The sequence below is a fragment of the Moschus berezovskii genome, chromosome 2 (assembly GCF_049115385.1).
Source record: "Moschus berezovskii isolate FMDL1 chromosome 2, NW_MosBer_1.0, whole genome shotgun sequence".
Classification (NCBI taxonomy): Eukaryota; Metazoa; Chordata; class Mammalia; order Artiodactyla; family Moschidae; genus Moschus; species Moschus berezovskii.
This window is the reverse complement of record NC_142461.1, coordinates 52,138,847-52,166,789: the sequence shown is the minus strand read 5'-3', so window position 1 is coordinate 52,166,789 and position 27,943 is coordinate 52,138,847. Positions and strand designations below refer to the sequence as shown.

Below are 27,943 nucleotides of genomic sequence, written 5' to 3'. Positions count from 1 at the left end.
TACCATTTTTGACATTAAGTGGGTTCCATAAGCCTAAATATTGAATGACATGAATTTGCACATTTTCATCTAGAGAGCATCCCTTTAGGGTTCTACATTCAGGCATTTTAGAGTCATTCCAATGATTTTCTGCATTACCATTCCCAACTCACCCCTAACTCATTGTTACACGGAGCGTGTATGCTTAGTCACTCGGTTCTCCCACTGAGTGGGTAGCCATTCCCTTCTCCAGGGGAACTTCCCAACCCAGGGATCGAACCCAGGTCTCCTGCATTACAGGCAGATTCTTTACCATCTGAACCACCAGTCGGGTCACACAGAGATGGCCTATTTATTCAAGACCTGCTGAGATTCAGGGCAGACTCAGAGTAAGGATGCCCTGCGTGTCCATTGCTGGCTTCTACTCAGAGGAGCAGCACTCTGACAGCCCAGCCCACTCTTAATACTCACACAGAGTGAAAATGACTTACACCAACAAAGGCAGCATAGGAGTTGGTAGGGCTCTCTTCCCACCCACAGACCACAAAGCTTCTTTCTCACTTGTCCTTGCTTTAGCTGCTACAACTAACATCTCTGCCACTACAACCCTGAACACTAATTTTGGACACATATACTATTTATTTCTTATCTCAACTTTGTTGTTTTTACTTCTTCCCCTTCCTCCTTTGATTTTGTCTCTTGCCTCCTGACACTGTGTAACAAAGTCTAGCCCTTTATGGACAACATTAGGCAATGGTGCTCGTCCTCCAGTGTCCAGCCCAGCGTATTCTGGCAGCTCCATCTGTGAACCGATATTTTAAAACAAAACAAAAACCACACTGTGGTAGTGTTTTGAAAATGTACCACTGCATATAAACACCCTTTGTGAAAGCAATATACTATATTGTATGATCTTATCATTGCATACAAAATTGGATCACAGGCCTTGTCCAGGAGAGACATCTGAGTACCAGTACCCAAAAGAAAGGAATGAGAAAAGCATAGGGCAGAGAGATGGCCTCTTCCTATTCCTATAAGACAAATTCAATAAAATAAATAAATAAATAAAAATAAAAAAATAATTAAAAAATTAAAAATTAAAAAAATTGACAAATTAAAAAAGACAAATAAACCCACATTACACAATGGAAAGTTGAAAGGATGTCATTTCTAGCAGTTAAGTAGTCTCATTGACAAAGGCCAGTTTCATGCTATGTATGTATACACATGTGTGTGGCCATACATATACATTTGGCTACATGAGCCCAGAGCAAAAAACGAGAAGATGCCCCACTAATGGTTATCGTCTTTTGCTGGGTTTGTGGAAAGAAGGGAAGCCATGAGGAAAAGAAAGTCCAGGTTGGTGAAGTCAGGTAAAGTAAAGAAAAAGAGCATTGCATTTAAAAAGCATATATCACATTTGTGATCATACAAAATTACATATGTATCTGTATAAAGAGATTAAATTAAAATTTGTTAAACAAAGGACCAAGGGGAAAGAGGAACAGAGGGAGGGTGAGGAGGGGCCTCAGAGACTGCAAACCCACATTCATCTCACAGGTGGGAACTGGAGAGCCTCTGAGGAGAGGGTGGCAGAGCTGGGGTGATTCTGGGTGGCTTGGCTTCCTGGTTAGGGTTAGGTGCTCCTGTGTGCTAAGGATCCCAACTTCGGAAAGAATTCAGAGAAGTTGATCAGTGAGGCCTCCCTAGTGTATGTCCAGGGGGCTTCCCATAACAGAAACAACAGCTGCACTTCTGTAGCACACAGAGCTCTTAGCTTTCCCTTCACTGGTCTGCAGGAGGCGAGAAAATGTGCTCATTATTGTGCCCTCATAACAATACCTGCTATTAAGAACCAAGAGACCCTGGAGAACAGATTGCAAGTAAACCGTGGCGGCTTTGGCTGGAAGGGTGAGAAAAGGTTCACGGACCACCCTGGAGACCTGGGTGCCGTGTCCTTTAGACAGAGATCCATCCAGGTTTTGAGAGGTCTTCTTTGAGAAAAATAATATAAAACTATATTACTTCTGCATAGTTTATAAATACATATGTCCACGTATGCCTATTGCTAGGATGCCCCCCAGTGCTTCAGATGGGATGGCACAAGGGAAGCATACAAAGCTCGAGCTTCTAAACTGTGAGGTAGACTGTCCTTAGCTCTAGGGCCAAGACCTTTAGCACCACAGTGCCCACCAGTGTTCACAACATGACATCACCCACACGGAGATGGATAATCTCCAACAGTTGCCCAGAAACTTCACCTCATGCCAGTCACATGGGCAGTATTTCCTAGGTCTCTGAACAATACAGATTATTGCAGCAGCTAATGTTCCATGGGATTTAAAACAAGGCATGGCAATTCAGTCCGGTGGCTCAGAGGTTAAAGCGTCTGCCCCCAATGCGGGAGACCCGGGTTCGATCCCTGGGTCGGGAAGATCCCCTGGAGAAGGAAATGGTAACCCACTCCAGTATTCTTGCCTGGAAAATCCCATGGACAGAGAAGCCTGGTAGGCTACAGTCCACAGGGTCGCAAAGAGTCGGACACGACTGAGCGACTTCACTTCACTTCTTCACTTCACTCCTTAAAATAAATGTGGTAATTGGGTGGGGGATGGGTAAGGGAGAATTGGATTAGAGATGAAGATGATGCTCACTTATTACTCTATATAATTCTATGTTATTTATAACCATGTTTAAATACTTAGGTTAAATTTGCAAGAATTTTACAATTTATAGTTAAAATAATAAATGAAATAATTAAGATAGAATAGCTTTCATCTCTCTTAAAAAACAAACAACAAAAAATAAACTTCAGTAAGGCCAGAAATACTTACTTAAAAGTACTGTGCCACAAATCTAGCACCGACAACATTGTAGGGTTCATTGCATTCAAGTGATCCCGAATATAACTGCTTGCAGCTAAAAATGATTTCCTCCAAGGCTTTGGAAGAATTTCCATCCTGAGAAAATATTTAATTATCTTCTTTAAAAATCAAAAAATATTATAATATTCAAAATACTTTTTGAGTAATACTTTTTTGAGTTTAATTTAAATTATCCGTCATGGTAACAATAAAACATGTTATGTAATTATGCTTTAAAGTATATAAAAGTCACACTCATTATGGTTTAGTATACTTTCTAATGCATATAAAATTAGATTTGAATTTTTATCATATAAGGACATTTTTTTCCCTAAATGCTTGATCTGATGGAGTCCACAAATAACTAACAGTAATTGAGCAGAAAAGAATAGCCAGCTATGTTTTATGTACATCTTCAAATATTCTTTTAAAAGGAAACATTTAAACATTTTATAACCCTATGGTTTTTAAAACATTTTAAGAATATAGTCTAGCCTGGAAATCTCCTTAAATTTCACCTCTGACTTAAAGGTCATTACAAAATCAGGAACACTAACATTCTATTTAAAGACATGTATTCTGTAATTGATGGTTAGATGGTAAAGAATCTGCCTGCAATGCAGGAGACCAGGGTTCGACCACTGGGTCGGGAAGATCCCCTAGAGAAGGAAGTGACAACCCACTCCAGTATTCTTGCTTAGACAATTCCATAGACAGAGGAGATTGACAGACTATATAGTTCACGGAGTCGTAAAGAGTCAGACATGAATGATAGAGGGTTTAATAATAATATTTTGTAACTCCTCCAACTTGAAAAATCATATTTTATATATTAAAGATGGTCCATCTTCATCTTTCAGAGTATATTTAAACATTTATATTTTATGCCTGTAATGTTTTTTTTACTCATTAATTTTAAACACTTAGTCTTGTTGTAATATACAGTAAGTTTAATTCAGTTTGTCATTTGTGGCCATACCACCTTTACAAAGGATAGTTTTTGTCTAAACCTGGGAGAAAAATATTCTCCACAGAAAATATATTGACTCTTTTTTTAGTTGTTAAGATAAATGATTTGGGGCAATTTTAAATGATAGAAACAAAGCAAAATTGAAGTGGTTACTTAATCACATAAGTTCTATTCAAACTATTTAAGAGATGTATTCCTAAATGTTAATTATTTCAGGGAAAATATATAGCAAGTGAATTTTCATATTATGCATTCTATATTTTAATCCATGTAATAAAATGAAATATGTTCTATATTTGCATATTTTCTATAACATTCCCAATGTGTTTTGAGGCATTCAAAATGCCATCAAGCTTTCATGTCCACATCATATCTGAAGCCCATGCTTGGAGCTGTGGAAATACAAAGATCTGTATATCAAGTTCTTTCATCAGCACACTTATATTTTAACCACATAGACATTCATCTGTCAGTACGTCTGCTTGCCTATCCATTTATCCAACAATTTGTAAACATAATGTGTTTGTGTTTAGTCGTGTCTGACTCTTTACAACCCCATGAACTATGGCCCGCCAGGTTCCTCTGTCCATAGGATTTTTCAGGCAAGAATACTGGAGTGGGTGGCCATTTCCTCCTCCATGGGATCTTCATGACCCAGGGATGGAACCCTTGTCTCCTGTATTGGTAGGCAGATTCTTTATCACTGAGCCACCTGGGAAGCCCAAACATAACATATTAGGGCTTAAATACATAAAGATAGTACAATCACTTGTATAAATGAAGTACACAAATTGTAAACATATATATGAGAAAATATAACCAGTGTATAAAGATATCCACATACACAGAGATGATTGCAAAGTCAATATTCTTAGAGAAAATTGATTGCTTACTCAGCACGATGGGGTGGAAGTTCTTCTACCTTTTTGTCATCTTCCTTTTCTCTAGGATCTTTCAAAACAAAATCAACTAAAAGAAAATTGAAAAGTTCCACTCAACAATCTTATAGTAATTACAGTATTTCCCACACAACTGCAAAACTAACTCCTTTAAAATTGTTTACATTAAGCTTTCTAAAATAATGAGCAATTTGTACATTTATAAACACAAGAGATTTTTAAATTTTTTATGAGAAAATCTATGATGTCTGTGTCTTTGAGAATATATGTACTCTTTCTTAATGATGTCCCATTCTTTCATTTGAAAATCATTGCTTTTAATATTACATTTTCCTTTTGAGCTGCTGCTAAGTCACTTCAGTCGTGTCCGACTCTGTGAGACCCCATAGACGGCAGCCCACCAGGCTCCCCTGTCCCTGGGATTCTCCAGGCAAGAACACTGGAGTGGGTTGTCATTTCCGTCTCCAATGTGTGAAAGTGAAAAGTGAAAGTGAAGTCGCTCAGTCACGTCTGACTTGTAGTGACCCCATGACCTGCAGCCTACCAGGCTCCTCTATCCATGGGATTTTCTAGGCAAGAGTGCTGGAGTGGCTTGCCATTGCCTTCTCCGTTCCTTTTGAGCTATGTACCACTAAAAGTAGTCTTATTGAATTGAAAGTCAACAATACAAAGCAGTAGTTTCCCTTCACTGAGGAAAGATAAATATTGCTCTGTTCTCTTTTAAATTGCTTAAGAGCATAGAACTATCTTGTTAAGAAATCAGTAAAGTGAGCTCCCTCTGCTTCTGTGGCCCTTAATTCAGCTAATTCTATTCTTCCTACTTTTCTTTGAAGATGCTCTTTCTAAAATGCGAATATGTTATTACCCCTCTGCTTAAAATCTTTCAGTGACTCTCCTATACCCTCAAATGCTTTTAAGAAGTTGCCTTTTGTAAGGCCCTTAATATTCTGTCCTCTTCCTGAAATGCACCCTTTTCTTGGGCCACTAGAAGGGCTTGTAAGCCCAGAAGAGCCTTTCACTTCAGTCTACTATCATTTCCACCATTTCCTAGGCCATGCACGTTTCCTAGTACACGTTCATCCTTCATGACTCAGTTCAGGTGCCCCCGAGTCCTTCCTAATAAGTCAGACATGACCTCTTCTCCCTTAGAGCATGTTCTCGATTTCTCTCCTCACTATACTTGCTACTCTGCTTTATCATTTAGTAATCTGTCCATCCCTCTTATTACATTATGAACTCTTCAGGGGCAAGAATTTGGCTCTTTACATGACTGAGACATTCAACAGCAGTCTTAAATGCAATGAATGGTTTCCTCCTTGAAGGGTTCCTGGACCATTTCAAAGCAATATGATTTCTCCCACTCTGACACAGAGTCAGTTATATCAGGCTTACTACCACAAACAACTGGAAAACCTTTCTTTAAAAAAGCACAGATATGAAAGACCTGCCTCCAGAGGTTTTAATTCAGATGGGTCCAGAAATGAGCATTTTTTAAATGATGCTGATTATTAGTCAGTCTTAGAGTCTATTGGTTTATACCACTAGTCAGTAAACTTTTATATAAAGGGCTAGATCGCTAGTATTTTCAACTTGTGAGCCACAAGATCTCTATCACAACTACTCAGTCTCTTATGGTACAAAAGCAGCTATGGACAATATGTAAATGAACGTGTGTAGCTGTGTTTCAGCAAAAATTTAATTACAAAAACAGGAAGTGGACCAAATTGGGCCTGTGAGCTGTAGTTTGCTAACTTCTGATCCATTGCAATAATTCTATAATTGATCGCACTCTATGATATCAGTAATATTAATGCTAATTAACATTAAATTTTTCAGTTATGTTCTTTGTTGAAGGGATATACCCCTACAAATAGAAGGACTGTTTTGAAATTTTTTGCTACATTTTAATAATGAAATTTGCCTGAGACCTGAAGCAATATAACAGCAAAACAATAAACAGCATAATAAATATAATAAATAGCTTCAGGTATAGATGTCAACTTTAAACTTTTAAAAATTCATCTTTAATATGACACATTCAAATCATAAAGCAAAGAGAAACACTGATTTACCTATGGATTTTTTTACACTAAGAAGATAATCTTCTCTCATTTCATCCGACAATGCAAGTATGCTGTTGGTGAGGACTTTCAGATGCTGGGGGACTAAATTCAATACGTGCTCCAGCCAAGAATCTTCCATTGGTGCTACATGGTCCGTATCAATTCCATGGTGGATATAATAGTAATATCTCTATAGAAAAGAGAGCAAGAAATGGAGATGGGTTTAGTACTGTAATGGGTTTCCCTAGTGGTTCAGATGGTAAAGAATCTGCCAGCAATGCAGGAGACCTGGGTTCATTCCCTGGGTTGGGAAGATCCCCTGGAGAAGGGAATGGCCACCCACTCTTGCTGGAGAACGCCATGGACAGAGGAGTCTGGTGGGCTACAGTCCCTGGGGTCGCAAAGAGTCAGACATGACTGAGCAACTAACACTTTCACTTTAGTACTATAATAAGAGAAGTATTTATCAAAAATAAAACTACTGAGCAAAACTAAAGTTTTAGAACAAAGAATTTACAAATTATAAAAAATTATCTTCTGCAATTTGTATTGCCATTATTTGTGTGTGCTGTGTTTAGTAATTCAGTCGAATCCGACTCTTCATGGTCCCATGGACTGTAACCTGCCAGGCTTCTCTGTTCATGGGATTCTCCAGGTAAGAATACGGGAGCAGGTTGCCATTTTCTACTCCTGGGGATCTTCCCGACCCAGGGATCCAACCCACTTTCCTTGTGACCCCTGCATGTCAGGCAGGTTTTTTACCACTGTGCCACCTGGGAAGCCCTGGTATTATTTGATCTCTACTATTTGGGGTCTCCCTGGTGGCTCAGAGGGTAAAGTGTCTGCCTGCAATGTAGGAGACCTGGGTTTGATTCCTGAGTCGGGAAGATCCCCTGGAGAAGGAAATGGCAACCTACTCCAGTACTCTTGCCTGGAAAATCCCATGGGCAGAGGAGCGTGGTAGGCTACAGTCCATGGGGTCGCAAAGAGTCAGACATGACTGAGCGACTTCACTTACTTACTTATATTAAAAAGATGATTTTTATTTCATGAAAGTCAAAGCTCTTAATTCATAACTATGTTATAAAACATGAAGTTAGATTACCAAACGTGTAATGTACTAGACAGAACCCATGTGGAAGCAGAATTGTGTGAAAATGGCTTTAGGAACCTTGTATTATTGACAATTAGAAGTAGATATTAAAAGCCGTAAGTGAACCAATATTCCCTATTCATTAACCTCATAAATATTATACCATAGGATTTATGAAATTTCCAATTGGCCTATTAGTAGTCCATACCATAATTTTACAAATGTTATTAAATGTGTGCATGAGAAATTCATTTTAAGATGTGACAGTATTTCTCTAATAATGGACATTTAACTTCAATATATTTTCACAAGCTTTTACAAGTCACTTAGAAAAGAATTCAAATATCAAAATACTTTCAAATTAGCAATGCTAAAGCCTTTGATATTTACTTTTTTAAAATTTTATATTTGAAATCCTTGAAGAATCACTTTTTCTAAAGTAAGCTGATATGGTTTGTGAAATGTACATTACATAACTAAGATAATTTCTCATAGAATAAAGACATGGAAAAGATATACATGATGATGCTAGCTTTAACATAGGAGCAAGGTGACTTGAGATTCTCTGTGGTCTTAGGAGACAAGGGAGAGTACAATTTCCTCCATTCATCCAACAGAGCAATTTTATAGAACTTCAAATTTACTCCTACATTCACATAGTTACATAAGGAAGAAGTGCAGAATAATCTCAAAAGCATAAAAGCACCTTCAAGGGCTTCCTTTACTTTTAATTATACTGACAAAGAAATATCTTGTTACCAAGATGTCTTTCTCTATTGCAGAAGTGGTTAGTTTTGGAAGTGTGATTTCATCAGGAGTTGCTGAGTCTAAGGCAGCATCTTGTTGCCTAAGAAAATGACAAACACACTATTCAAATGTATATAAAGGTCAGTTAGAACATATATCAATAGATTTATCAGACTGCAGTCTATAAAAATAAGAAAAATACATTATTAAACATTTTTAAAACAGTAAAACATTTACTTGGTACCATATTCCTCCCAGATTACTTTCTCTTTATTCATAGACACACACCCAGCTATACTGGAAGTGATTTGAAATATCTAAATCAGAGGCCATATCCTTTTTGATAAGCTTCATTCATTCTTCTTCACTGCTCCAAAATCATCTCTCTCCTCAAATTTTATAGAAATGTTCTTGCATTATTCCTGAAATATGTATGACTATTTATAAATGAGGTTTAGTAAAGCATGGATGGGAGTATAGTTTTGCCAAAGACACAAATATATTCCTCCAAAAACCATTTCTCATATTTCTAGGGCCACATTAAAAGTTAGCAACAAGTGACAGAAGTTCATATGCTCCTATGTATTTATTATTGACTAACTGTTCATACAATACTGTAATGTTTCTAGGTATAATTTACTTCAAAATCTGTATCAGATATGATCCACATTTTGCAACTTCCTCTGGGGCTCCTATGTTCACATCTTCAAAGAAATAAACTGTTCTCAAACAGCTTTACCTTCTTTATCATTGACTGTATCATGCTCCAGATCCCAACTTCATCTGGGATGGATACAGGTTAGTGACAGTGTAATAAAATACTTTTTCCCACTAACTGTCCAGTGAGTGGAGGAGGTTTATTGAATATCTGTCTTAAATATCATACCAAAGAGGGTACCCAGAATGGATCTTCTGACTTATTTTGTCTTTTGAAAATCTAGGAATCCACTATTCTGTGAGCTTTACACTTATTCTTTTCAATTAAATGGACCAGAGGAAAGAGTCAAGGCAATGTCTCAAGCAGTGTCTCAGGTAATGTCTCAGTTTAATTCAGTATGTAGTAGATTTAGGAATGAGATCTGCCTAGGAGACTGCTGAAAAAGGTCTAGACTTGCAGTCAACAGGCACCAAGGAAGGAAATGAATACAAAGGCTAAGAATAAGGAAGTTATCTGAACAGCTTTATGTCAGCAAATTAGACAATTTAAATAAAAAGAACATAAATCCTTTAGGATTTAGGATTTTTGTCTTTTAAGACAAAGAAATAAATGTTTATCAAATGAGGGAAAAAGCGTATGAAAAGAGTGGTGAGAGATCGTCAAGATATTCTGCGGTTGGAAAGAGAAGGGTTATTTTAATTGCAAAAGAAACCCCCTTATTATTTTGGTGTTTGCATAGTAAAAAGATACTACTGACCATCATGTTCTTCAGGAATCAGGACATCTGGGCTCAGATTCTGCCACTATAAAGTATACGACCTTAATAACTGTTTTTCTTATTAATGGCAGAAATGCTTATCTTATCTAATTTGCTGAATCCCGGCACTCAAACTTCATCCTCTGTGAGAGTAACATGGACCTGAAAGGATGCAGCAAGGTTGGGAGAGGGGAGGAGAGAGGAGGCTGGGGGCAACAACAGAGCCTGCAGAAATCCTTGCCATCAGAATGAAGATCCTTTCAGCTCTAACACTCTATGACTCTATTTTTCCGTGCCCACAGGTGAAAACTCTGCTCACTGGGAACAGTAATAGAAGCTCTTTACTGATCACCTCAGTTCAGTTCAGTTCAGTCGCTCAGTTGTGTCCGACTCTCCGCGACCCCATGAATCACAGCACGCCAGGCCTCCCTGTCCATCACCAACTCCCGGAGTTCACGCAAACTCATGTCCACAGAGTCGGTGATGCCATCCAGCCATCTCATTCTCTGTCATCCCCTTCTCCTCCCGCCCCCAACCTTTCCCAGCATCAGACTCTTTTCCAGTGAGTAAACTCATCCCATGAGGTGGCCAAAGTATTGGAGTTTCAGCTTTAGCATCAGTCCATCCAATGAACACCCAGGATTGATCTCCTTTAGAATGGACTGGTTGGACCTCCTTGCAGTTCAAGGGACTCTCAAGAGTCTTCTCCAATGCCACAGTTCAAAAGCATCGATTCTCCGGCGATCAGCTTTCTTCACAGTCCAACTCTCACATCCATACATGACCACGGGAAAAACCATAGCCTTGACTAGATGGACCTTTGTTGGCAAAGTAATGTCTCTGCTTTTTAATATACTAGCAAGGTTGGTCATAACTTTCCTTCCAAGGAATAAGTGTCTTTTAATTTCATGGCTGCGATCACCATCTGCAGTGATTCTCGAGCCCAAAAAAATAAAGTCTGACACTGTTTCCACCGTTTTTCCATCTACTTCCCATGAAGTGATGGGACCAGATGCCATGATCTTTGTTTTCTGAATGTTGAGCTTCAACCCAAACTTTTCACTCTCCTCTTTCACTTTCATCAAGAGGCTTTTTAGTTCCTCTTCACTTATCACTTAGTCAGGCCCTAAATAGTTCCACATATATTATCTCTAAATCATACACCTACTTTGGCCACCTCATGTGACGAGTTGACTCACCAGAAAAGACTCTGATGCTGGGAAGGATTGGGGGCGGGAGGAGAAGGGGACAACTGAGAATGAGATGGCTGGATGGCATCACCGACTCAATGGACATGAGTTTGAGTAAACTCCAGGAGTTGGTGATGGACAGGGAAGCCTGGCGTGCTGTGATTCATGGGGTCGCAAAGAGTAGGACACGACTGAGCGACTGAACTGACTGACTGACTGTTAACAGGGAACAGTGATATAATTATTCCCACTGTCCAGATGAAGAAATAATGTCAAAGAGATTAAATAACTTCCCCTTTGCTGCTGCTGCTAAGTCACTTCAGTCGTGTCCGACTCTGTGTGACCCCATAGACAGAAGCCCACCAGGCTCCCCCGTCCCTGGGATTCTCCAGGCAAGAACACTGAAGTGGGTTGCCATTTCCTTCTCCAATGCATGAAAGTGAAGTCGCTCAGTCGTGTCCGACCCTTAGCGACCCCACAGACTGCAGCCTACCAGGCTCCTCCATCCATGGGATTTTCTAGGCAAGAGTACTGGAGTGGCTTGCCATTGGTACACATCATTAATTAAATATAAAAACAAGGATTTGATTATCCGTAGCTGCTTCTACACTGCCATGTTCTTTCCATCAAAGCAACATCCCTTTCAGAAATAAATCAATCAATGCTAGAAACACTTAACCTGTTAAAGGGAAAATATGATGTATTTTAATTTGAAAAAATAAAAGAACTAAATTGATATTTTTGTCTCTTTATCAGTAGAGATTTTTGGTTCAAGATAGTAACACAAACATCTATTTTTTCAAGTTTTTCTGTGAAAATGGTAGTAACGTTAGCCCGTGATTGTGAAGCAACTAGAGGGTCATCAGTTGAGGAATTATTTCAATAAATTTCTGGAACATGAAAAGAAGATAGAGAAGAGATGAAACAATTTAAAACACCACAGACAATAACTCATGAAGGAGAGATTGAAATCTACCTCGGAGACTCCTGGAAAAGACCTGGAGTTGCAGTCAACAAGTACCAAGGGAGGAAATGAGCACAAAGGCTAAGAACAAGGAAGTTATCTGAACAGCTTTATGCCAGCAAATTAGACAATTTAAGTAAAAAGAAAATATTCCTAAAAGGCAAAAAAGTACTAAACATGATTTAAGAAAAAATGAAAGAGAAAGAAAAGAAAAACATCTAAACTGAAAATGAAGAAATAAATCTATATTTGCGGAGAACATGGTTGAGATGTAGGAAAGTCTAAGGAACCTTTTAAAAAGCTCCAGAACTAGTAACTAGTAAGGTCTCATGATACAAAATTAACAAGCAAAAGTCAATTTTTCTATATACTGACAAAGAACAACCAGAAAATGAAATTAAATAACTTCATTCACATCAAAAAGAGAAGTACTTAAGAATAAGTTTTTTAAAGACTAAGATTTGTACATTAAAAATATAAGACACTATAGAGAACAATTAAATAAAAATCTAAATTAATAGAGGAAAATAACATGTTCATGGACTGGAAGGCTCAATATTATTGAAATGGCAATTCTCTCAAAACTGATTTATAGATTCAATACATTGTCTACTATATCTCAGTAAGCTTTTCTTTTTTTATATAAAGAAGGTGACAAGGTGATATTAAAGTGTACATACATGGAAATGCAAAAGACCTAGAATAGCCAAAACAACTTTGAAAGAGAATTTTGTGGAATTAAACTACCTGATTTCAAAACTTAATTTAAAGCCATTGAGATCAAGACAACATGATAGCAGTGTAAATACAGACAGTTGAAGGGAAATAGAAACCTATATATAGTCAAACGACTTTTGACAAAGGTGCCCAGGTAATTTAATGAAAACTGTATTTTCAATCAATGGGACTGAAACATTTGTATATCAATATGCAAAAAAAAACCCCACCTTAACCCTTCCCTCACAACATAGACACTGAAATAAAGCATATATATAAATATGAGAGCCAAAACTAAAACTAGAGTTAAGCTAAAACATCTAAGAAAACATAATATTTACAATCTTATGATAGGAAAAGGTTCTTAGATATGACTCTAAAAGAATGAACTATTTTATTTTATTTTAAAGCTTTCCCAGTTTTTGTTTTATCTATTTGCATAGGACAGATGATCTTCAGGGTTAAATTTAAGACCTAATAGTTTTACTGAAAGTAGCTCCCTCTCCAAGAGTGTTCTACGAGTCCGTCAAGGATTTCACATAAGAAATCCTGTTCAATATTGTAAGTGCTAAAATATTTACTGATGTTTGAGGGTGATAGTGATAGCTTATGCAGTTCAGAGATTTGACTCGAATACATTTGTTAAAAAAAAAAAAAGCAAAAATTAAACATAGCATAATAGCATAATAACAGAGAATCAAACTTTTGGAAGTCTAACCTATACCCTGAAATTGGGAATTAATTTCTGCATATTAGAAAACTAAATAAAATCAATTGTCTAAATCTATTTCTTGACACCAGTGAGAGATCTTCCTAGTGTGGTAAACTTCTCTATAGTACTGTTAACTCAGAAGAGCTTCTCACTGGAGAGAGAACAGGAAGGAAATTATAAACGTGATTACATATAATCCACACAGTCTTTGAAGGAAGAGGATGGCATTCATCTGCTAAAACTGAACACCACAGAGGGGAAAAGGTATCCATAGGAGATGAGCGTGTCAGTAAATACATAAAGCACAGAAGTCCCACATATTTGACATCTGAAGAGCTAAGTGATCCATCAATGTCCTTGCACAGATCAATCAGACAGAATGCTACTGCTGAAAACCTAATTGTATGATGGTAATAATGTATTCTTGCCTGGAGAATCCCATGGACGGAGAAGCCTGGTAGGCTACAGTCCACGGGGTCGCAAAGAGTCGGACACGACTGAGCGACGGAACGGAACGGAATGTAGCCAAAAAACCTCTGGTCTGTAATTGACTGCTTCCACTTGAAGCTAACATGTCTAAAGCAGTGACTAATGTCCACCTAAAGATCTCACTTGTGCTGAGTGACAATTTAAGAGGCCGTTTCTTCCAGAAGTGTATAAATTAGCCTGGGATAGAACTTGCATGCTGAATTTACTAATTAAGAAATGAGAAACCAGAACTGTAAAGGTGGCATAGAAATACAAGAAATTATTCTTAAGTAATTTTTTAAAACTTTGAACAGAGTTACAGATTTTGCCATTTGTTATAAACTGGTATATGTAATTTAACCAGAACCATGAGAAAGTTGGTATTGTGTGAATTCTGAGGCACTTTCGTCATGTTGTAGGAGTGATGTGGACTTTTTGAGTTTTACACATTCATAAGTTAAAAAAATAAAAAAGAAGACTCAATCAGCTAAACTATTTACCAGACTGGCCCCCAAATCACAGACAATACAGGAGCTTAAAGAAAAAGAGGAGAGAAAGCTAAGACATGTGAATGCTGTTTCCCCCGCCACCCCTGCCTTGCCCGCACCACCCCCACCCTCCCCCACACACCCCTGGGTTCTGTGCATCTGGTTATTGCAAGGAGAGACAGCATAAGCTCTTAAGGCCCAGGAATGGGACTTACAGTAATATGCTCACTAAACAAAACTCAACAACTGAGACCTGGATGCCCCGAGGAACGTGCTCTAATGGTTCTGGACTCTCTAGCCTCGTACATTTCTAATGACTTAGTCAGAAAGTGGCAGCCTCATCAGATCTAAGGAGGTGGCATTTAGATATGAGATCCATATTTAAGCATCACATACCCGAGCATCGCTGATTTAGGGATGTGCTTTCCCCCTACCCCTTGGCGTCTATCCCTGGGCCATTATCCAACACAAGTCATCCACCGAGACTGGTGTCAGGTGTAACCGATTGTCATTCAGAATGAACTATTTTAAAAAATCAATAAATCAAGCTTCAAACTTTAAACTTTTGCTTTTAAAAAAATTCCATTAGGAAAATTAAAAGATAAACCATAGACTGGAAGAAAATAGTTTCAAAGGCTATATCTGATTAAAAACTTCCATAGAAAATATATAAAAACTCTTACAATGCAATAATCAGACAAACGACCCGATTTTTAATAATGGGCAAAAAGTTTAAAATTGAAAAACAAAAGGTGTAAACTGACAATTCCCCAAAGAAATTATGAGAATACCAAACAACTACAAAAGAGATGTCCATTGTTAGTGGTCACTGCTGCTGCTGCTGCTAAGTCATTTCAGCCGTGTCCAACTCTGTGTGACCCCATAGACGGAAGCCCACCAGGCTCCCCCGTCCCTGGGATTCTCCAGGCAAGAACACTGGAGTGGGTTGCCATTTCCTTCTCCAATGCATGAAAGTGAAAAGTGAAAGTGAAGTCGCTCAGTCGTGTCCGACCCTTAGCGACCCCACGGACTGCAGCCTACCAGGCTCCTCCATCCATGGGATTTTCTAGGCAAGAGTACTGGAGTGGCTTGCCATTGCCTTCTCCGTTAGTGGTCATTAGAGACACACAAATTAAAGCCATGATAGATACAACAGTACATTTACTGGAATGACAAAACAAAAGACGAAGCATGGGCAAGACTGTGGAGATATTAGAAACTTCTTTATTCATTCTCATGGGAATGTAAAATAGTATGATGATTTGCAAAAGAAAATTTAGAATTGTCTTAATTTAAACATAGACCTCCTATCAACACATAACGCAGAATTTCTACAACTAGGTATCTACCCAGAAGTTAAAACAGATATCCATGAAAAGACTTGCATGTGAAACTCATAGCAGCATCATTTATATTAGCCCCAAACAATAAACAAGATGGATTTCAAATACATACATACTGTACAATTCCATTTATGTGACATTTTAGAAAAGATAAAACTACAGAGATAGAAAGCAGATCAATGATTGCCTGGGGCAACCAGTGGCAGAGAGGATTAATTGAAATGGGCAAAAGGGAATTTATGGATGACAGAAGTATTCTAAAACTGGATTTTAGTAAAGATTGTGCAACAATAGAAATTTACTAAAATTCATTCAATGTACATTTAATATGGGTAAGTTTAATGGTGTATAAATTATATCTTAATAAAGCTGTGTTTTTTAAAGTCTATATAGAAGACTATGAAAATATGACATTCAGGAAAAAAAAGGAAAAGACAAACTGACTGTACAAACACAGATTGCAAAGTAATAGCAAATAAAGCAACACAGGCTTCTCATCAACACTAATACATGCCATCATGTGGCTATAGAATATACTGTGTTGTGTAAATAAAATTTGCTGAGTAAAACTTAAGGATTCTTATCAAAAAAAGGGAGGGGTTTAAATATGTCAGATGACAGATGTGCTAAATTGACTGTAGAAATTCTTTCACAATGTATATTAAGTCATCACATCATACACTTTAATTTTATTTGTCAATAAAGTTAGGGGAGGCTTCCCTCGTAGCTCAGCTGGTAAAGAATCTGTCTGCAATGCAGGAGACCCAGGTTCAATTCCTGGGTTGGGAAGATCCCCTGGAGAAGGAAACGGCAACCCACTCCAGTACTCTTGCCTGGAGAATCCCATGGACAGAGGAGCCTGGCAGGCTACTGTTCATGGGATGCAAGAGTCGGACACTACTTAGCGACTAAACCACCACCACCAAATGGGGAAAATGTTAATATTTTTCAATCTAATGTTTTCCAGATTTGTAGGAGAAAAATACTATTATCCTTTAACCCTTCAGCCAGCTTACTCATCATTTCAAGAGAAAGGCAAAATTAGTAGAGATCTTTATAAAATGGAAGTTTGGGGTTTACTCTCTACAGATTCTCACTGGAAGAGCTACTAAGGGATGGACTTTAGCAAAAAAGAAAATGAACCTAGAGATAAGAAGCGGAATGCAAAGACTATTTTCTAAAAAATTAGAAAACACGTTAGTAAATCTAAGTAAGTGTTAACTTTAGAAAAAAAAGAGTATGGGGAATTTAAGGATTTGGTAAAACTAAAATATTATAGAAATATTGGGAAATAAAATAAGCAATCACATGAAAAATGCAAGGAAAGTTCAGAGCTAAGCTAAAGCACTCCAAAGTCCTTTCATATTACTCAGGGAGAAAATGAATCAAATGCATTTTAAACTTAAGAAAATATAAATAACAATGTGTGTGTGTGTATGTGTGTGTTCAGTTGCTCAGTTGTATCAGAGTCTTGTGACCCTATGGATTGTAGCCTGCCAGGCTCCTCTGTCCATGGGATTATTTCCCAGGCAAGAATATTGGAGTGGGTTGCCGTTTCCTCCTCCAGGAGATCTTCCGGAACCCAGGGATCAAACCTGCAACTCCTGCATTAGCAGGTGGATTCTTTACCAATGTGCCACTTGGGAAGCCCCCTATAAATTATAATACATGGTTTCAAAACTAGGGTAACCACTAAAACAATTAAAATACATTTTATAACTTTTAAGACAATAGGAATAAAGGAAGATGGAAAATTCAATAGAAATAATAAAAAAGATTAAATAAGGCAACATATAGTAAACAGAAAATATAAAATAAGCTGTTAGAATTAAGCCTACATATATAAGAATACCAATAACTAATAACGGGATTAAACAGGCTACTGAAGTCCAGAAACTCAGACTGAATTGTAATTAGTCCACCTTACCTGCCTCCTGAGAAACCCATATGCAGGTCAAGAAGTAACAGTTAGAACCAGACATGGAACAACAGACCAGTTTCAAATTGGGAAAGGAGCACATCAAGGCTGTGTATTGTCACCCTGCTTATTTAACTTATATGCTGAGTACATCATGTGAAACACCAGGCTGGATGAAACACAAGCTGGAATCAAGATTGCCAGGAGAAAAGTCAACAGTCTCAGATAAGCAGATGACAGCACCCTAATGGCAGACAGCAAAGAGGAACTAAAGAACCTCTTGATGAAGATTAAAGAGGAGAGTGAAAAAGCTGTCTTAAAACTCAACATTCAAAAAACTAAGATCATGACATCTGGTCCCATCACTTCATAGCAAAGAGATAGGGGGAAAAAATGGAAACAGTGACAGACTTTATCTTCTTGGGCTCCAAAATGACTGCAGAGGGTGACTGAAGCCATGAAATTAAAAGATGCTTGTTCCTTGGAAGAAAAGCTATGATAAACCTAGAGACCATATTAAAAAGCACAGACATAAATTTGCTGACAAAGGACTGTCTAAAAGCTATGGTTTTTTCCGCAGTCATGTACAGATTTGACAGTTGTACCATAAAGAAGGCTGAGCACTGAAGAATAGATGCTTTTGAACTGTCGTGTTGGAAGACTCTTGAGTCCCTTGGACAGCAAGGAGATCAAACCAGCCAATTCTAAAGGAAATCAATCCTGAATATTCATTGGAAGGACTGATGCTGAAGCTGATACTTTGGCCACCTGACGTGAAGAACTGACTCGTTGGAAAAGACCCTGATGCTGGGAAAGACTGAGGGCAGAAGAAGGGTGCAACAGAGGATGAGATGGTTGGATGTCATTACTGACTCAATGGACATGAGTTTTACAGGTAAAAAGAGACTTCTGTTTCTTAAAACTCGGCAGAAAAGATAATCTGAAAAATCTCCCCGTACAATTCTATAAATACTGAATAATATGTCACAAATTTCCTCTGAATGCATAGTCAAGTTCTCAAGGAAATACTCAGGAGGAAAAAGATGGAATGATAAGGCAAAGAACAGCCAAGCCCTGAGATTATGGTTGCACTTGTCGGGGAGAGCCTTGGACTTTAATGTTCATGTGGGTTAGGAGATGATTTTGTAGGCTAGATTTAAACGGAAAATTCAAACCCGCAACCCTGTATAAAGCTGAAACCCAAAATGGGCTCTATCCTCAATCAGGGGAAGACCAAAAATGATAGGCACAGGAACGTAGTGTCAAAAAGACCATCTGTTTTGACCAGGACACTGGGAAGTGAAACAGTCGCTTCTAAGAATTTGTAACCAGAGGCCTACCCACCCATGGCTTGAAGTGTTGATTTTACAGTTTGTGTGATCTGAGAGAGCTTAACTGAAAAAACGTGGTATAAGCGGGCCAAGCTGGTAATGTCCAGTTCAGTTCAGTTCAGTCGCTCAGTCGTGTCCGACTCTCCGTGACCCCATGAATCACAGCACGCCAGGCCTCCCTGTCCATCACCAACTCCCGGAGTTCACTCAAACTCATGTCCACAGAGTCGGTGATGCCATCCAGCCATCTCATTCTCGGTCGTCCCCTTCTCCTCCCGCCCCCAACCTTTCCCAGCATCAGAGTCTTTTCCAGTGAGTCAACTCGTCGCATGAGGTGGCCAAAGTATTGCAGTTTCAGCTTTAGCATCAGTCCTTCCAATGAACACCCAGGATCGATCTCCCTTAGAATGGACTGGTTGGATCTTCTTGCGGTACAAGGGACTCTCAAGAGTCTTCTCCAGCACCACAGTTCAAAAGCATCAATTCTTCAGCTATCAGCTTTCTTCACAGTCTAACTCTCACATCCATACATGACCATGGGAAAAACCATAGCCTTGACTAGACGGACCTTGGTTGGCAAAGTAATGTCTCTGCTTTTTAATATATTATCAAGGTTGATCATAACTTTCCTTCCAAGGAGTAAGCGTCTTTTAATTTCATGGCTGCAATCAGCATCTGCAGTGATTTTGGAGCCCCAAAAAATAAAGTCTGACACTGTTTCCACTGTTTTTCCATCTATTTCCCATGAAGTGATGGGACCAGACGCCATGATCTTTGTTTTCTGAATGTTGAGCTTCAAGCCAACCTTTTCACTCTCCTCTTTCACTTTCAAGAGGCTTTTGAGTTCCTCTTCACTTTCTGCCATAAGGGTAGTGTCATCTGCATATCTGAGATTATTGATATTTCTCCCAGCAATCTTGATTCCAGCTTGTGCTTCTTCCAGCCCAGCATTCCTCATGATGTACTCTGCATATAAGTTAAATAAGCAAGGTGACAATATAAAGCCTTGACACACTCCTTTTCCTATTTGGAACCAGTCTGTTGTTCCATGTCCAGTTCTGACTGTTGCTTCCTGACCTGCATACAGGTTTCTCAAGAGGCAGGTCAGGTGGTCTGGTATTCCCATCTCTTTCAGAATTTTCCACAGTTTATTGTGATCCACACAGTCAAAGGCTTTGGCATAGTCAATGAAGCAGAAATAGATGTTTTTCTGGAACTCTCTTGCTTTCTCCATGATCCAGCGGATGTTGGCAATTTGATCTCTGGTGCCTCTGCCTTTTCTAAAATGTCCAGTGGTGCCTGGCAAAAGCCAACTCCTAGCCACCCCACAGAGGCTCCTGCCTGGATTCTAACTGGGGCCCACAAAACTGCCTTCCCTTTGTAGCACATAGTGACCACTGCCCTCCCCTCAAGATGCCTATCCAGCCAGTAAGATGTCACGTGGGGACAGTGAAATGGGGCTTTCCTGTGAGTGACTTAATGCAGTGTGTCACTAAACTCTGTTCACAAATGGCAATGTGTGCACCGTGAGTCATACGGAAAGAAACGGGCCACTGAACAACTGGCAAGAAGCAACAGAAAAAAAAAAAACAGGCAAAGAGGAACTGGTGACTTGCATCTGCACCACACTCCGTAAACAGATCTGCGCTTTACACTGGGCAAGCCCTGCCCTGACCATGCTGCTGATCACTTTACCCCATTTCCTTCCTGTTATGCACAAAAAGATCTACAACTACAGGGAACTCACCACATCACCTGAATAAACAGATAGGGGGAAAAACTGCCCTAAATCTTCCACCAACCACCATACCTAAAACCAGTAGCCCATTCTCTCAACCAATATCAAGTATTCATATTGACACCTGATGGAAGAAATTTTCACATATTGAGGTTCAGGGAAGTCATTCTGGCTTATACATGATTTGGCTTGAAGTTCATGCTAACTCCAACAGCCTGTCTTATGACCTATCAAACATGTGTTGTACATCTGTTTTAACCATTAAAGAGAAGACTGAATTTAAAAATCTAAATGAGTAACTGTTTCAAGCATTTAAAACTGAGCCAGCTGGGTGTGGTTTCAGACATATTCCTTCATAACTGAGGACCTGTATTTTCTGAACTGTTATCAACCTCAAGGATACCACCAGTTATGCTCAAAATAATATCTGCTAGCAGCTGTCATCTACAATTCCTGTAACTATGCAACTATTCTGTACCCCAACCAATCCTTACTGAACAAGCATCCTTCCTTTTTGCCAGTTCCAAATACAATTCTTGATTTTTGCCTCTTTAAGCCTCCCGCATTTTGTAGTCTAGAGGCCTACGAATTCAAATGCACATTGAAACTACATCTTCCAGACTATAGTCCTAAATTTGGCTGAGTAAAACTCTCTTCTATCCCTATTACAGAATTTTACTGATCATTCTCATCAGCATACCTTTCCAGCTCATGATATTTAAAAATGGGACACCTTAATAGAGTTAAGCTCAATCTTTCATTATTTATAACCTAACCTCATTCCAACAAGGCTTTCAGGAATCCTTAGAGATGCACGGAATTCTTATAATTTTAGATTAAAGAGTTTCCAAGGACTCTAACTAGGGTAACACACACTGGTTAGCTCACAGAACTTACATGATGACATTAACAAGAGTGCTTCTGAAGTTCTCTCGTTCTTTATGTGGAGATTTGCTCTTTCCTCTGGAAGTAGATGGTCCAGCATGACTATCATCAATCTGGTCAAGTAACCTGCCCTTTTTCCCAAAGCGTTCCTTATATTCAGCTTGAATTGTTTTTTTTTTTAAAAAAAAAGGTGTAAATTAGTCATCTGTAAAAGTAAGTTTAATATTTAAGTGGTTAAAATAAAACACTGAAGCATCTTTTAATGAAAAAACTACATTCTTTAAGTTCTTAAGTAACCATATTTCCTTTCTTGAAGTTAAACTAATCTCATTTGATGTCATCATAATAGAAACCTTTATTTCAAGGATATTCAATTAATTTTATATTTTGATAAATGCAAATAAACTCAAATTTTCAACTATTTTGAATAGAACCTTCTTAAAATTAAAATTATTATAAACACAGAATGTACAACTATTTTGGCAAATTTAAAGAACTATGAGAAAAAATGTTAACATTTAATGTAATCAATCTAATAAGTCAAGATAAAAATATTAATGTGAATAATTTAGAAGTAATGTTTACAACCTATTATAATCCCCCTTAGAAAAAACATTAGTCTTTGACACAGAGGCAAATTCTGAAAACAGTTAATCAAAGTTTTATTATAAACATTGCAATTCCTAAAATATCAGCTTTTATAGCATTTGCAACAGTCTGAAACAACTAAGACGTGAAATCAAGTATTTTCTGAGGAAACACTTTTGGGGTAAATTTTTCCATTTGATATAAACATAATAAAAACTTTATAGTTTAATTGCTTTAACTACATGTTGTGATTATTTTTTCCCTCCAGGAAATTTCCTTAAATCTAAGACAGAATATTAGAGCTCTTACCATATGACTGTTCATTTTTAACACTAAACTGCTCTGGAATATCTTCATCCTGCTTAACATTCAAATGGAATGATGGAGCTGCCTGCTGCCACTGGGGCTTTGTACTCACCTGAAATATGAAATTTTAGATAGCATCAACAAAACAAGATCAGAAAAAAGGCTTTTTTTTTTTCATGAAATGCATAAGAATATATAAACACAGACATTTTCTCAAACAAGTTAGGACATCTTATATTCTTTGCAGCCAAAGTCGAAGAAGCTCTATACAATCAAAAAAGCAAGACCAGGACCTGACTGTGCCTCAGATCATGAACTCCTTATTGCCAAATTCAGACTTAAATTGAAGAAAGTAGGGAAAACCACTAGACCATTCAGGTATGACCTAAGTCAAAGCCCTTATGATTATACAGTGCAAGTGACAAATAGATCCAAGGGATTAGACATTTTAGAGTGCCTGAAGAACTATGGACAGAGGTTCGTGATGTTGTACAGGAGGCAGAGATCAAGACCATCCCCAAGCAAAAGAAGTGCAGAAAAGCCAAATGGTTGTCTGAGGAAGCCTTACAAATAGCTATGAAAAGAAGAGAAGTGAAAGGCAAAGGAGAAAAGAAAATATATAAGCATCTAAATGCCGAGTTCCAAAGAATAGCAAGGAGAGATAGGAAAGCCTTCTTCAGTGATCAATGCAAAGAAATAGAGGAAAATAATAGAATGGGAAAGACTAGAGGTATCTTCATGAAAATTAGAGATATGAAGGAAACATTTCATGCAAAGATAGGAACAATAAAGGACAGAAATGGTATGGGCCTAACAGAAGCAGAAGATATTAAGAAGAGGTGGCAAGACTACACAAAAGAAGTATACAAAAAAAAAATCTTCACAATGCAGATAATCATGATGGTATGATCACTCACCTAGAGCCAGACATCCTGGAATGCAAAGTCTAGTGGGCCTTAAGAAGCAAAAGCTAGTGGAGGTGATGGAATTCCAGTTCTGCTATTTCAAATCCTAAAAGATGATGCTGTGAAAGTGCTGCACTCAATATGCCAGCAAATTAGGAAAACTCAGCAGTGGCCACAGGACTGGAAAACGTCAGTTTTCATTCCAATCCCAAAGAAAGGCAATACCAAAGAATATTCAAACTACCACACAATTGCACTAATCTCACACACTAGTAAAGTAATGCTCAAAATTATCTAATCCAAGCTTCAACAGTAGGTGAACCATGAACTTCCAGATGTTCAAGCTGGTTTTAGAAAAGGCAGAGGAACTAGAGATCAAATTGCCAACATCTGCTGGATCATGGAAAAAGCAAGAGAGTTCCAGAAAAACATCTGCTTTATTGACTATGCCAAAGCCTTTGACTGTGTGGATCACAAATGCTATGAAAAATTCTTAAAGAGATGGACATACCAGACCACCTGACCTGCCTCCTGAGAAATCTGTATGCAGGTCAGGAAGCAACAGTTAGAACTAGACGTGGAACAACAGACTGTTTCCAAATTGGGAAAGAAGTACGTCAAGGCTGTATACTGTCACCCTGCTTATTTAACTTATATGCAGAGTACATCTCCTAGAGAAGGAAATGGCAACCCACTCCAGTATTCTTGCCTCGAAAATCCCATGGACGGAGGAGCCTGGTAGGCTACAGTCCATGGGGTCACAAAGAGTCGGACACAACTGAGCGACTTCACTCACTCACTTACATCATGAGAAATGCTGGGTTGGATGAAGCACAAGCTGGAATCAAGATTTCCAGGAGAAATATCAGTAACCTCAGATATGCAGATGACACCACCCTTATGGCAGAAAGTGAAGAACTAAAGAGCCTCTTGATGAAAGTGAAAGAGGAGAGTGAAAAGTTGGCTTAAAGTTCAACATTCAGAAAACTAAGATCATGGCATCTGATCCCATCATTTAAAGGCAAATAGATGGGGAAACAGTGGAAACAGTGACAGACTTTATTTTGGGGGGCTCCAAAATCACTGCAGATGGTGACTGTAGCCATGAAATTAAACGATGCTTGCTCCTGGGAAGAAAAGTTATGACCAACCTAGACAGCATATTAGAAAGGTGAGACATTACTTTGCCAACAGAGGTCCATCTAGTCAAAGCTATGGTTTTTCCAGTGGTCACGTATGGATGTAAGATTTGGACTATAAAGAAAGCTGAGCACCAAAAAATTGATGTTTTTGAACTGTGGTGTTGGAGAAGACTCTTGAGAGTCCCTTGGACAGCAAGGAGATCCAACCAGTCCAACCTAAAGGAAATCAGTCCTGAATATTCATTGGAAGGACTGATGCTGAAGCTGAAAACTCCAATACTTTGGCCACCTGATGCAAATAACTGACTCATTTAAAAAGACCTGATGCTGGGAAAGATTGAAGTTGGGAGGAGAAGGGGACGACAGAGGATGAGATGGTTGGATGGCATCACCGACTCAATGGACATGAGTTTGAGTAAACTCTGGGAGTTGGTGATGGACAAGGAGGCCTGGCATCTTACAGTCCAAGGGGTCACAAAGAGTCGGACATGACTGAGTGACTGAACTGAAAGAAGGCATAAACACCCAACAGCAAATCACATTAAAGCCTGTGAATGGCATGGTGTGTGACATTTGGAATACATTAGCAAGTGCTCTGCTGTTGGTTTGATATGGGTGCCTGTTACCTAACTCGGGTGTTCATTCCACAGAGTTCACTCAGCCCCAGACATTGGCAAGTGATTTTTCAGCCTTTCATCTTGCTGGACCCCAATGCTAATGAGTTCCTCTACATTCCAGCTCCAGAGGATCTTCCTATTCTCATGACTTTAGCAGCTAGATTACCCAGGCAACTCACACATTCATTCTATCATTTAAGGCAGGGGTCATAAATTCTTATACCTACACAATTCTGGCAAGCATCATAAAAGAGGGAGTAAAGTTAGTGATGATAGCTAATCGGCACCCAGCTTCAGTGCTAGGAAACGTTACAGGGCCTTGGGGACTGTGGCCTAGGGAGAAAATCTCTGTCTTCAAAAAATGCAACAGTTAATTAGCTCGAGCCAGCTCCTACAATGCCAGAATACAGACCCACTACTGCTAGAACCTATGGCTCTTCAAGAAACCCAGATGGGCAGTCTTTAAAGTAAAATGTACTTATTTTTAAGCATTGACAATTGAATCTGTGTCTTCCTTTCATAACCAGTACTGGATAGCCCATGCTTGCACTGGCTTTTAGTTTTACTCTTCCAAATCCTTTATTGCTACTTTTAAATAAACTACCTGCACACAAATCCTTTTTTCAAGCTCTTCTTTCACAGGAAAGTAAGCTAAGACAGTAAGTCAATGCTTTTCCATCATTTCATCTGCCTTGCCAATCTTCTGCTGTGATCTTGCTCCATAAAGGATTTCAGGTGAGTGAGATGTTCACAAAGGTTTAGAATCAGGTCCTCAGCTCAGAGAGGATCAGAGCCCCCAGCACTGAATTACCCTTGATTTCAACATCAAGGATCACCACCAGAAATAAAGGCCTGTAAGGAAAATCACTCTATGTTTTAACTACTGCTGGAAAATGTTATCCAAGAACAAATTTTAATATTCAAATAAAAGTTTCTTGGTTGTTTGTCAGTGAATTTTTAAAAATCTCTTAAGAATACAATCTCCCCTAAAACACATGAAACTCAAAGAATGCTGAAAAATGCAAGACATGGCCAAATAAGAACATAAAGCCAGGTTTAAATTAGCCAACAAAAGCATTTCAGACTAGTATATGCCAATGACAAGAAAGGATTAGTATTCAACTCAGCCACTGACTAGTAAGTCAAAAAATTTTAATTGATTTTACATCCCTAAGCCTGTATACTAACAAGACGCAACAAAATGAGGGTAATTTTGTTTTAAAATTTATCAAATTTTAAACATGTGTCTGTTACATTTCAAGTCCTGTATTTTAAGCTGGAAAATTTAAGATAGATTTTGTAGAACCACAGAAAAGATACATCTCAATTCTATGGAACTTTGGCAGCATAATCTGTCATTATTAAAAATTTTTTCAGTTAAAATGTATATTTTGAAATGTTCATTTACTTTATCTAAGAATAGTAAGTCAGGTTTTGTAAGTGAAAAATGTCCTCCATCTTAAATTATCAGGAATCTTTCTGTATAAAGCAACACAAATTCAATTTGATAGTTTGTTCTCAGCTTTTAAAATATCTTTCAAAAAATAATCCTTTGGATGAAACTTGAAAGTATTATACTGAGTGAAATATTTCAGACATCAAAAGATAAATACTGTATGATTCCACTCACATGAGTTACCTAGAATAGGAAAATACATAGAGACAGAAAGAATGCTGTTAGATGTGGACTGAGGAGAGGGCAAAACAGAGAGTTAGTGTCTAATGGGTAAAGAGTTTCAGTTTGGCAATATAAAAAGAGTTCTGAAGATGGATGGTGGTGATGGCTGTACAGCAATACGGATGTGCTTAATATTAATGAACTATAGATTTAAAACAGTTTAAATAATCAGTTGTATGTTATGTATATTTTATCACAATTAAAAAAAAACATTATTTGCACTGAACCTCCACTTAAGCTCGACTTCCAGGAGTTACAAGAACACACTAAATGTCATTAAATTCAATATAACTACTAAATGGAAAAATTTATTACAGTCAAGTATATCTTTCCCAGTACTTGTCAACTGAAAATGTTTGTTAACTGCCTCTTCCACAGAACAATGACAATTTATATTCATAATGATAAATTTTAAAAAGATGGTAAATTTCAGTGTTGGAAGATGCATCTCAAAAATCATTAACCCTTCTTACTTTCAAACTCAGAAACTGAGGCTCAGAGATCTAAGGCTTAACTCCCTTAGATGGCAGAGCCATTAGTGACAAGACGGAACCCCCAGCTTTACTCCCTAATTCCAATACTGAAATATTTTCTGCTAGACCACCTTGGAAACACTTCTATCCAGAATACTCAAATATTCAGTAAAGAATAGTAGGAAATTATGGATTACATTTATTTAGATAGTTAATTTTCCTAAACGGCAACCCACTCCAGTACTCTTGCTGGAGAATCCCACAGACGGAGGAGCCTGGTAGGCTACAGTCCATGGGGTCGCAGAGTCGGACACGACTGAACGACTTTACTTTCACTTTCAGAGTTTCTCAATCAGAAAATAATCAAATTAAGCACAAAATTCAAAATCATAAATTCAGTTATTTATGAGTTTGAAAACTAATAAACATTTTTAAAAGGGCTAAAACCCA

At 38.1% G+C, this 27,943-nt stretch overlaps 1 protein-coding gene across 1 annotated transcript in view; it reads right to left on the bottom strand.

Moving 5' to 3' along the window:
* DNAH7 (dynein axonemal heavy chain 7) overlaps positions 1 to 27,943 on the bottom strand; it is a 301,053-nt gene that overhangs the window by 235,630 nt on the left and 37,480 nt on the right. Inside the window, exons 4-9 of the mRNA XM_055397140.2 lie at positions 22,682 to 22,790; positions 21,797 to 21,944; positions 8,628 to 8,715; positions 6,785 to 6,965; positions 4,707 to 4,782; positions 2,814 to 2,939 (exon numbers count right to left, since the gene is read on the bottom strand). Coding sequence (XP_055253115.2) covers positions 2,814 to 2,939; positions 4,707 to 4,782; positions 6,785 to 6,965; positions 8,628 to 8,715; positions 21,797 to 21,944; positions 22,682 to 22,790 — 728 coding nt within the window. The remainder of the gene's footprint in view (positions 1 to 2,813; positions 2,940 to 4,706; positions 4,783 to 6,784; positions 6,966 to 8,627; positions 8,716 to 21,796; positions 21,945 to 22,681; positions 22,791 to 27,943) is intronic.